Below are 11,804 nucleotides of genomic sequence, written 5' to 3' on the forward strand. Positions count from 1 at the left end.
CTAGCCGTGTTTCGAGGCTTGCTAAGTGCTTGGCCTCAGTGGCTTCCTGCGCTAGTGCATTCCCCCTCCCCAGGCACATTGCACATTATGCAATACAGGATTTCCCTTTCTCAGCTCTGAATTTCCCATCTTTTAGTGCCCCCTTCATGTGTGATGAGACAGGGAGAACAGAAGCTCCTGATCACCTCTTTCTGCAGACCCTCCGTTATCTATATTAGCGTGTGCTTAACACCTACCGGCAGCCAAGCTCCCCTCTCTCCCCCGCAGCACCTCCTGCTTGCTGGCAGCCCCGCCGGTCAGCTCCTTCCCCACCCTCCCAGCACCTCCCGCCCACCTGGATCAGCTGTTCCACAGTGTGCAGGAGGTGCTGGGAGGGAGGGGGAGGTGCATTGACGGGGCATGCTCGGGGGAGGGGGCGGAAGTGGGCAGGAAGAGGTGGGATGGGGTGGGGCCTTGGGGGAAGCGGTGGAGTAGGGGCGGGGCCTGGGGAGGAGGGCGGGTAGGAAGAAGCGGGGTGGGGGTTTGGGGGAAGGGGTCGAGTGGGGGTGGGACCTGGGGCTGAGCAGGGGTTGTGCACCCCAGGGAAAGTTGGAAGCCGGTGCCTGTGGATGGGGATGTTTTGTTTGAACTTTCAGGTACAAGGTGTAGGGTTGGTAACTAGCCACATCTGGCGTGGAACACGTAACTTGTTGGTATCAATGTTTAAAAAGAGGAGTCACAGGAGGGGCGTCTTTGCCCAGCCGAGGGGGCAGCGTCCTGGTGCCCTGACTGAGCTGGTCCCATGGTCAGGGGCATACGCGTGTTAGTGCGCTGGTAACCGCGGAGCCCGGCGCTGGTACCCTGCTGTTAAGTGCTGAGGACTGTTGTTGCTGCCCCAACACAGGCCAGGCTGCCAAGCTCTTACAGCTGCTCTGTGCTGCTGTTCTTGGAGCTCCGGTGTCAGCTGCACGAGCAGAGAGCAGCCTGCTAACTCAGCAGACCTCGATGGGACTCGTTAAGAGAGACCACAGGCTCGGTTTGGTGGCCAAGGTTTACTGTCGACGAAGCACGGTCCTAGTGCCCTCGCTCCATGGTTACAGGTACCCTAACACATGTATGCCCCCAACACTGGTACCAGCTCGGTCTCATAGACTCTTAGGCTTTAAGGCCAGAGGGGACCATCATGATCATCTAGTCTGACCTCCTGCACATCTCAGGCCACAGAACCTCACCCACTCCTATACCAGACCCCTAACCTCCGGCTGAGTTACTGAAGTCCTCAGATCATGAATTAAAGACTTCAGGTTACAGAGAATCCACCATTTACATTAGTTTAAACCTGCAGGTGACCCATGCCCAACTATGCTGCCCCCTCAGCTGGCCAAAGTTGCCCCTCCTATGGCTTCTCCTTTTCTACACTGATACCAACGAGTTAAGTGTTCCACGCCAGACATGGCTAGTTACCAACCCTACACCTTGCACCTGAAAGTTCAAACAAAACGTCCCCATCCATTGTCCTGTCATCTCATCCTTATCTTATGAGAGGTGGGTGCGTTCCTCTGAAGGAGGTGTTGTTTATGTATCTAGTTACCTGGGAACTCTGGGTGTTCCTGTACCATACTCCTCAGTCAGGAACATGCTTACTAGGTTAGCTAATACCTGGGGTGTTGCTATTCTGCCAAGGCCAGGCCTACTCTTGTTCACAGCCTCTGGTTCACACTGCTAGTTATGCCTACGGCTCCAGCAAGGACTACACCTGTCTTTCCAAGCTCTCTTTGTACGTGAGTTTTTCCGTTTCCTGCATCATTCTTGTCCTTTTCTGCACACGGGACCCAGGTGTAGCTGCACCATTGATTTCGATAACAGCATGAGCATATTCACCATCCCATTCCCCATGTCCATCCAGGACCAGGTTTGCTTTGTGCCGACCGATTGAGCTGCCTGCAGAGATGCCCGGGCTCCCACCCTGCACTGTACGGGTAGTGTAAGGAGCAGGAGAAGTGGATTGCCAGAAAATAGTGTCTATTTCTCGACAGTTCCCCACCTTGGTTAGACAGGACTTCCTTTTGCAAAAACGCTGATGACTAGAGATCTTCACATCCTGCCACTATCGTTTATAGACCCTGCCCCACAGGCAAAGGCTGGGCTGCACCTCAGCTAGCAGGAAGCGTACGCAGCTGGTGCTGGTCTTGAATGCTTGGCTGAGGCCTGGGAAGGCAGTGAGTTGGCTCTGCCCAGAGAGGGGCTGGTGGTGCTCTGCAGGAGCTGCTGCTGAACAATCCCTCATTGCTGTGAGATGGCTAACGTTGGAGAGCTGATTGCGTCAGTGGCTGCAGGCCGGTGTGTGGGCATCCAGATAACCAACAACACCAGAGATGTGACCCTCGAGAACCCCAGGTAAGCAGGTTCCCATAGCCCCATCCACGTGGCTTCCCAAGTCCATTGTATAGGGTATATGTCTGCTACTGAATATCTGTCTGTCTGTCTATCCGTCCCCATACACCCCATCTAATCTATCTATCTATCTATCTATCTATCCCCATACACCTCCTCCCTCTCTCTCCCCTACATATTGGGTGAGTGATATATGTCACTTTGGGTCACTGCAAATCCCGCTGCCCTCTGGGCTGAATTTGCTGTTTCTAGCCCTGCGGAGGCAAAAGATTGTAATGGACCTTCGAGCCAGGACATTTTATATAATGTGTCCAGGACTAGGGTTGGGGGAGTTCGGAGGGAAATGACACTTTTGTGTGGGGGAGGGGGAAGGGGATTTGAGAGAAAACAGCTGCTGGAAGCCTCTTGGGAGGTTGGAAAGTCTGAGTAAGTCCCAGGGAGATGGACTGGGGGCAGGTGACGTGGTGATAAGCCTGTGATGTATTGTAAAGGTGTTCAGTGTATTTATTTCACATTGATACCACCTCCACATACATGTATGTATGTGTCTGTCATGTACACTCACACGTATACACCCACACAAACATGTACACACACATACACGTGTACTCAAACACTCATATACAGCCGTATGATGTGTGTGTCTGTCTGTGTATGGCCCTGAATGCTTTAGTTAATAACATAATGTGCAGGACCATGTAACGCTTTCAGGGTTGCCAGATTTCTACTGCATTAATAGCCCAAAGTTATTTAAATATTAGCCCCAAAGTAGCCCAATACATTTATTGAAACAAAGGTGTTTATTTATTTATTAACCCATTGATCTGTACATCAAATAACAAAGGAAAGCTTTCGTTAGATACCCAGTACAGATTTAATTAAAAAAAAAAAAGCTACAAGCCCCAGCTGGCGTTCATCCAGATTAGCAACAAAGCTGTGAGAAAACAATCACATTCAAAATCAAAACCCCAAGGGGAATTTTGACAGGAAGGTCATTCCACCAGCTGGCCCCCACCTCAACCATATTAAATTCCCCTTGACAGTCAGATCGCTACACACCCAGCCCAGATGAGACCCCCTACAAAAACCGTGACAGCCAGTGACCCCACTAAAATCCTTCCACCCAGAGTCCCCTACATCCTAGGGAAACCCAGAACTGCAGTATAAGCTCTGTCACCCAGACTCCACCTTTTTGCCCCCCAAGTAAACAACCTGATGCCCAGAGCTTCCTGCCATCCAGTAAAAACCCAGAGCCCCCCAAGAGACACCCTGCCACCTAGACCCCCCTCGCCCAGCCCTGTCATGTGCACCCCAGAGAGGCAGCTCTGGCTCCTCCCCCTGCCTTAGATCCAGCCTGGCTGCTGCTATCCCCGAGGCCAGAGGGCTCCTCCTTGCCCAATCCCGGAGCCTGCAGGATGCTGCTGGGCTCCAGCAGCTCAGGCCAGGCTCTGCAGCAGGCACTCCCACCAGGCAGGCTGCAGCTGTGTGAGCAGGGAGCAGGGCAGTGGGGGAGGCAGAGCCCAGCCCAGCCCAGGTCAGGTCAGAGTGTGGGGCCAGTCTGGCCCCACTTATCTTATCTCCACTACCTTATGCCTTGATCATGCAGGAAAGACCCTTCTGCCCTGGGGGCTGGCCAAGGTGGGGCTGTGCTCTCTTGTCCAGCAACCTGTGTGTCCGCTCTGCAGAAGAGTGGGTGGGCTGTGATCTTCCCCAGCCCCTCAGGTCAGGATTCCCCTGCTGCTGGGACGCAGTTATTAATTATTGTTAGGGATGTTGTGTAATGAAGGAACCTCGTGGTGTTTTCCTCCAGGACTTACTGTTTCAGCGGCCGTGCCATGATAGACCCTGTGCCCCAGATCCCCCCCAGCTCTTCGGGGAGCTGCGTGTTTGTGAAAACAAGCTACACGGCCCGCGGGAGCGTCGGGGTGCTGAGCTACGAGTCCGATGCCTTCACCCTGGCCATCATGTTCTCCAACCCCTTCGACCGCATGCTCTACAACTCTGAGTTTGCCATCCAGCTCTTCTCTGGCAGGAAACACTTCCACAGCATGGAGCGCCTCTACCATTATATGTTCAGCGACGGCCCTCCCTATACGTGCAAGTCCTACAGGAAAGTGAAGCTCGAGGTCCAGGACGGCCAGCTGGAGGTGACCAACGAGGAGATCCAGGTGGAGGCCTCCATGTCCAGCAATGATAAGTCCATCATTAAAGTGGAGATTAAGCACCCTACCACCCTACCACCACCCTACTCAGCCAACCCAGGCAGCCCAAGGAAGTCCCCAGTGTGACGGACAAGGAGGCTGCTGGTGGGAAATAGTGACTCTCTTTCTCCCAGCTTGAGTAGGCAGCGATGTGCTAGCTCTGCTCGAGTTAGTGCACTAAGAATGGCCAGAGCGGCATGCGTGGTGGGAAGAGCTAGACACCCAAGTGCACTCGCACCTGAGTCCCTGACCCCCGTGCCACAGTGTCCACACTGCTATTTTTAGTGTACTCGTGCATGTCTGTCTACCCAGCTGGGCGGTATCCAGGGTTTTGTCATCATTTCATAAAAAAACTTCTGTTTCTTGCTTATTTTTTAACCTCAGAAATAACAGGTGTTGGCCTATGAAGACCTGAAGCTTCAGCATTTATCATGGTGATAAAACTCCCAGAAAGCTTTGCAAAAAGTAATGCTAAAAAAGATAACATAGAATTATTAGCAAATAAGAGCTAAACTTCTTGCAAGTGGAAATATGTTTAAGAGCGTGACCTTTTGGTATAGCTGTATAAGGTGGTTTTTAATTGCATGTGTGCTTGTTAGGTAAAATATAACTGGCTAAGCAGCTTAAAATAAAAGTTATAAATTGTAATGGAAAACCAAAGAAAGGGATAAGTAGATAAGATCATAACATAAGAATATAAGAATGGCCATACTGGATCTGCCCAATGGTCCATCTAGCCCAGTGCAAGATGCTTCAGAGGGAATGAACAGAACAGGGCAATTTCGAGTGATCCATCCCTTGTTGTCCAGTCCCAGCTTCTGGCAGTCAGAGGTTTAGGGATACCAGGAGCATGGGGTTGTGTCCTTGACCATCTTGACTAGTAGCTGTGATGTGTTCCCCCCAGGGTGCAACCTGGAACTGGGGCACCACTGAACCCGCCTGACCCACAAGCCTGGGCTCCCTTACACTGTCCTGCTGAGACAGGCCCTCAAGCCCCATCCAGCACACACACAGGTAGGGACACACCCTGCTGCAGCAACATACAAACGCTGAGATCAGCCCTGAATGGGAAGGCTTAAGCTAAGGAACTGCCCAGCACTCAAGTGAACACCCCCCAACATTATACCATCCTGCACTGCACAGGGACCTGTACAGCGTACGCTCATGAAATTCGTCCCTCCTTCAATGTGGAGAGGAATATACACAGCTTTCTGCCCCCTGGTTATGATTTCCACACGCTGGTTTTAGACAAAACAAAATAAGTGTATTAACTACAAAAGATATATTTTAAGTTATTATAAGGGATAGCAAAGAGATCAAAGCAGATTACCTAGCAAATACACAAAAATACAGTCTAAGCTTAATATACTAAGGAGATGGGATATGAGTAGCAAATTCTCACCCTAACTGTTGATTTAGGCAGTTTGTAGAGATTCTTGAGGGCAAGCTGCACTTGTTTGCAGCTTAAAACCACAGGTATTTCTCTCACAGGCCAGAAATGTCTCTAGCCTGTGTCCAACAGTTCTCCTGCAGTTCAGTCCTTGTTTCTCAGGTGTTTTCAAGCATTTCCTTTGGGCAGGGAGTCAATGAAGTACCACGATGATGTCACTCCTCCACCTTAAATAGCTTTTGCATATCGTGGGAACCCTTTTTCTCCCAGTTTCGTTCACATGCCAGTCAGTGGAAAAACACTGGCATGGAAGGAGTCCAGTACCAGGTGACCTTGTCGTGTCAAAGCAGCCATGAGTCAGAGGCTGTTTGTAGCATCCTCAGGAAGGCTCCCAGTGGGAGATTAGCTTCTTTTAAGACCTGTTCTTGCTAATAGCCCTTTCCAGCTAGCCATCTAGATTGATTGCATTCTGTCTAGTGGGCATTCCCCAGGTGTAAACATATTTGTAATAGATGCATAGACAATATTCCTAACGTTAGATACCACAATGATACATGCATACAAATAGGATAATCATATTCAGTGAACTATAACTTTTCCAATTATATCTTACAGGACCTATCTTGCATAAAATACATTATAGTTATGCCATAATCATATCATAACAATATTACTATTAAGAATAGGGGATGTAATGCCACACTATCCATTTATCCTCCATGAACTTATGTATTTCTTTCTTTAACCCCATTATAATTTTGTCCTTCACAACATCATCTGGCAACGAGTTTCGCAGGTTGTGTGTATGTTGTGTGAAGAAGTATTTCCTTTTCTTTATTTTAAACCTGCTGTCTATTAATTTCATTGGGTGATCCCCTAGTTCTTGTGTTAGGAAAAAGATAACCTTTCCCTAGTTGATAAATAACATTTCCCTATTTGCTTTCTCTGCACCATTCATGATTTTATAGACCTCTATCATACCCCAGTGGTGGTCTGTACCCTGTATTCACCACTTTCACACTGTTGTAATAATCTTTGTACAAAATTTGAAAACTCATAACTCGCTGGTCAATATTGTCCTCAAGGGTGAACATGCTGTTGGGGGAGGCTAGCCCCCAGCCCCTCCCACTCTGCCCGAGGCCCCACCCTTCTGCCCCCCTCCTCCACTGGAGCCTGGAGCACACACCCCCAGCCCTCCCATGCAACCCCAGCCCCAGTGCGCCAGGCAGGCGGCTTGGCTGGAGCATCCCCAGCCCCAGTGCTGGGCGGGCGGGCAGTGTGACCGGAGCACCTCCAGCCCTGGAGCGCTGGGCGGGCAGTCCGGTCCCAGCGCCGGGAAGATGGGTGGCATGGTGCGGCGAGGCCTCAGCCTGGGGGTGTTGTGTGCACCGTGGCACCCAGCCTGCCACAGAAAGGAACAGCAGGCAGGAGGGAGCTTGGGGGTGAAGCATGGGCGAGGCCACGCCAGCCTGTTTGGGGAGGCACAGCCTTCCCCTGCCTATGATACCTGCCGCCCATGATTGTTCTGATAAAATGTGTGTAGCAACATTGTATGTAAAGTTATAAGATTCCATTGCATGGTGTTAGTAAGAAATATTCCAAGTCTGGGGAGCAGCCAAAAAAATCTACATCTTAAAAAGAAATATCTTGGCGTTTCCATCCACACAGCCTCTTTATCTCCTGAACCTCAGCTGGAGATGCTTCTCAAAGTAGGGAAAGCACAATAAGAAGGAAGGGCAGATGCCCCAAATCATTCTTCCCTTTCTCTCTGCCCATGACATCCGTGACACCTGGAGAACAAAGGGAGCAGCACTGGAGCAGGGGAGGAATCCTGACTGAAAGTTCAGCCAGTAGAACTGCTGGAACGTGTGGAGACAGAGAGCTTGCTTTGAATTCAGTCGAGTTTGTTAAGTTAGGCATTAGGTGCATTTTACTCTTATTTTTCTTTTAACCAATTCTGACTTGTGTCCTATTACTTGTGTTCACTTAAAGTCTATCCTTTTGTATTTAATAAACTTGTTTTATTGTTTTTTTTCTAAACCAGTGTGTTTGCATTGAAGGGTCTGGGGAAACTCCATTTGGGATAACAGGATTGGTGCATATCATTTTCTTTTAATAAATGCCGGACTTCCTATGAGCTTGTATTGTCCAGGAGGGTGCGGGGCAGTAGAAGATGCACATATCTGGGGAAAGTCTGGGACTGGGAGTTTCCTGGTGTCCCTCTGCAGTGTAATTCATGAGCGGCTGGCTGCAGCACTCACACAATAGCAGTGTAAAAGGCACCGCAGGTTAGCGAGGTGAGGGGACACAGCAGTTCATCAGTCCAGAGTGTAGCCTGGGTATGTCACAATCCCCCCTTAGTTGTCTCTTTTCTTTTTAATCTTTCCTTGCACTGAAGCTGTTCCTTACCCCTAATCATTTTTGTTGCCCTTTTCTGAACCTTTTCCATTTCCAACATATGTTTTCCGAGATGGGACGACCACATCCGCACACAGTATTCAAGATATGGGCTTAGCATGGATTTATATAGAGGCAACATGATATTTTCTGTCTTATTATCTGTCCCTTTCCTAATGATTCCCAACATTCTGTTCGCTTTTTTGACGGCTGCTGCACACTGAGCAGATGTTTTCAGAGAACCATCCAGGAGGACTCCAAGATCTCTTTTTTGAGTGGTAACAGCTAATTTACACCCCATCTGTTGTTTTTTTTTTTGTATATGTGGGATTATGCTTTCCAATGTGCATTACTTTTCACTTATCAACACTGAATTATGTTTGCCATTTTGTTGCCTAGTCACCCAGTTTTGTGAAATTCCTTTGTAACTCTTTTCAAAGAGTAATCTTTTCTCTCTTGAGTAATTTAGTATCATCTGCAATCTTTGCCATCTCACTTTTACCCCTTTCTCTAGGTCAGGGGTTCTCAAACTTCATTTCACCGTGACCCCCTTCTGACAACAAAAATTACTACATGACCCCAAGAGGGGGGACCAAAGCCTGAACCCATCTGAGCCCTGCCACCCCTGGTGGGGGGCCACAGCCCAAGTCCCGCCACCCAGGTTGGAGGCAGGCCCAAAGCCAAGACTGAGCCCACTGCCCCACATGGGGGGGCCGAAGCCCAAGGGCTTTAGCCCCAGGCGGGGGGGTTTATAACCTGAGCCCCGCCATGCAGGGCTGAAGCTCTCGGGCTTCAGGCCCAGGCAGTGGGGCTCGGGCTTCAGCTTCGGCCCGAGGCCCCAGCAAGTCTAAAACCAGCTCTGGTGACCCCAATAAAACAGGGACGTGACCCACTTTGGGGTCCTGACCACAGTTGCCAACTTTCATATGATAAATAGGCACCCTGACTTTCATAATAAACCAAAAATCAAGCTAATCCCATTTCAAAACAAGGCCAAAACAAGCCAATCCCTAAGAACCCCACCACTCTTGTGACTAGATCCCCGCGGCGTGCAGTCAGGAACTGTGGTCGGCCCACTGTGCACCCCTGACTCTCTCCCGCCCAGCCCCTGCTTGCCCCTTGCCCCTGCTTGCCCCTCCTTTCCCCTGCTTGCCGGGAGTTGATCAAAAAAAAGAGCAACAAGCTACAAGCCAAACAAGGAACACGCTACAAGCCAAAAACTAGCCAACAAGCAACTCACAAACCAATTAAGCCTAAAACAAGCCCATTTTCAGAGGTTTTTTCTGCAGGTTTGGCATGGCTGGTCCTGACCCACAGTTTGAGAACCACTGGTCTAGATAATTTATGGTTGAATGGCAGTGGTCCAAGTACAGATCCTTGTGGGACCCTCATATTTACCTCTCTTCTATGTGAAAACTGACCATTGATTCCTACCCTTTGTTTCCTGTCTGTTAACCAGTTACCAACCCATGAGAGGACATTTCATTACCTTGTTTAAGAGCTTTTGTTGAAGGATGTTGTCAAAGGCTTTCTAACAGTCCAAGTATATTACATCCATTGGATCACCCTTGTCTACCTGTTTGTTGGCCCCCTCAAAGAATTCTAATAGATTGGTGAGGTACCATTGCCCTTTAAAAAGTTTTGTCGATTCTTCCTCAACATATTGTGTTTATCTCTGCGTGTGACAATTTTGTTCTTTACTATAGTTTCCAACCACATTGCCTGGTACTCAAGTTAGGCTTACTGGCCTGTAATTGCCAGGATCACCTCTGGAACCATTTTAAAAGATAGGTATGACATTAGCTACCCTCTAGTCATCTGGACAGAGCCTGATTTAAGGGGTAGGTAACATACCATAGTTAGTAATTCTGGAATTTCATATTTGAGTTCCTTCAGCATTCTGGGACAGTTCCTGAGATCTGTCACCTGAAAAGAATGGCTGAAGTGTTGGAATCTCCCTCACATTCTCTGCAGTGAAGACCAATGAGAAAAAAAATCATTTAGCTTCACCGCAATGGACTTTTTCTTCCTTGAGTGCTCCTTTAGCACCTCAACCATCCAGTGGCTCCACTGATTGTTTGGCAGGCTTCCCGCTTCTGATGTAATTAACAAAAAATTTGCTCTTAGTTTTTGTGTCTTTAGCTGGTTGCCCTACACATTCTTTTTTGGACTGCCTTATTATACTTTTACAGTTGACTTGCCAGAGTTGATGCTCCTTTCTATTTTTCTCAGTAGGATTTGACTTCAACTTTTTAAAGGATGCTTTTTTGCCTCTAACCATTTCTTGTACATTGTTGTTTATTCCTGGTGGCATTTTTTTGGTCCTCTTGTATTTTTTTTATTTGGAGTATACACTTTGTTGAGTCTCTATTATGGCATTTTAAAATAGTCTACATGCAGTTTGCAGGCACTTATCACTTGTGACTGTTCCTTTTAATTTCCATTTAACTAGTTTCCTCATTTTTGTGTCGTTCCCCTTTCTGAAGTTAAATGCTACTGCTATGGGATCCTTACATATTTCCCCCCCTACACGGATGTTAAATTTAAATATATTATGGTTGCTATTACTGAGTGATATAGTGACCTCTTGGGCCAGATCCTGTGCTCTACTTAGCACTAAATCAAGAATTGTCTCTCTCCTTGTGGGATCCAAGACTAGTTGCTCTTAGAAGCAGTCATTAACGGTGCCAAGAAATGTTATCCCTGCATCCCGTCCTGAGATGACATGTACACAGCCAATATGGGGATAGTTGAAATCACCCATTATTATTGAGTTTTCTGTTTTTGTAGACTCTCTAATATCCCTGAGCCTTTCACTGTCACCATCCTGGTCAGGTGGTTGGTAGTAGATTCCAGTTGCTATTCTCTTATTATTCAAGCATGGAATTTCTCTCCATAGAGATTTTATGGTACAGTTTGATTCATTAAAATTTTTTTACTATCTTTGACTCTATGATTTCTTTCACATAATCTGCCATTCCCCCACCAGGGTCACCTGCTCTGTCATGCCTGCATATTTTGTACGCTGATATTACCATGTCCCATTCATTATCATCGTTCCACCAAGTTTTTGTGATGCCTATTGTACCAGTATCCTCACTTCATACCAGGCACTCAAGTCACCCATCTTCGTATTTAAACTTCTAACATTTGTACACAAGCACTTATAAAATTTGTCAATATTTAGTTGTCTGCCTTCTTGTGATGTAATTGAATGGGACTCTTTTTCATTTGATTGTTGCTCTTCAGTTCCTACATGAGCTTTATCAACTTCCATACTCTCCTCCTTACTAGGATGTAGACAGTCCACTTTAATAAATCCCCCCCAAGGGATGTCTCTGTCTGAACCATGTACTTCTCCATATTTGTCAGCTTTCTCCCAGCCCTTAGTGTAAAAGCTCCTCTACAACCTTTTTTATTTTACATACCGACAGTCTTGTTCC

At 48.0% G+C, this 11,804-nt stretch overlaps 1 protein-coding gene across 1 annotated transcript; it reads left to right on the top strand.

Moving 5' to 3' along the window:
- The first annotated feature begins 2,262 nt into the window (after positions 1–2,262).
- LOC141976576 (uncharacterized) lies at positions 2,263–4,703 on the top strand. Its single transcript, XM_074937608.1, has 2 exons — positions 2,263–2,376; positions 4,184–4,703. Exons 1-2 carry the CDS (start codon positions 2,276–2,278, stop codon positions 4,659–4,661), a joined length of 579 nt encoding a protein of 192 aa, XP_074793709.1. The 5' UTR covers positions 2,263–2,275; the 3' UTR covers positions 4,662–4,703.
- Positions 4,704–11,804: the final 7,101 nt, after the last annotated feature.

This window comes from Natator depressus, chromosome 23 (genome assembly GCF_965152275.1).
Source record: "Natator depressus isolate rNatDep1 chromosome 23, rNatDep2.hap1, whole genome shotgun sequence".
Classification (NCBI taxonomy): Eukaryota; Metazoa; Chordata; order Testudines; family Cheloniidae; genus Natator; species Natator depressus.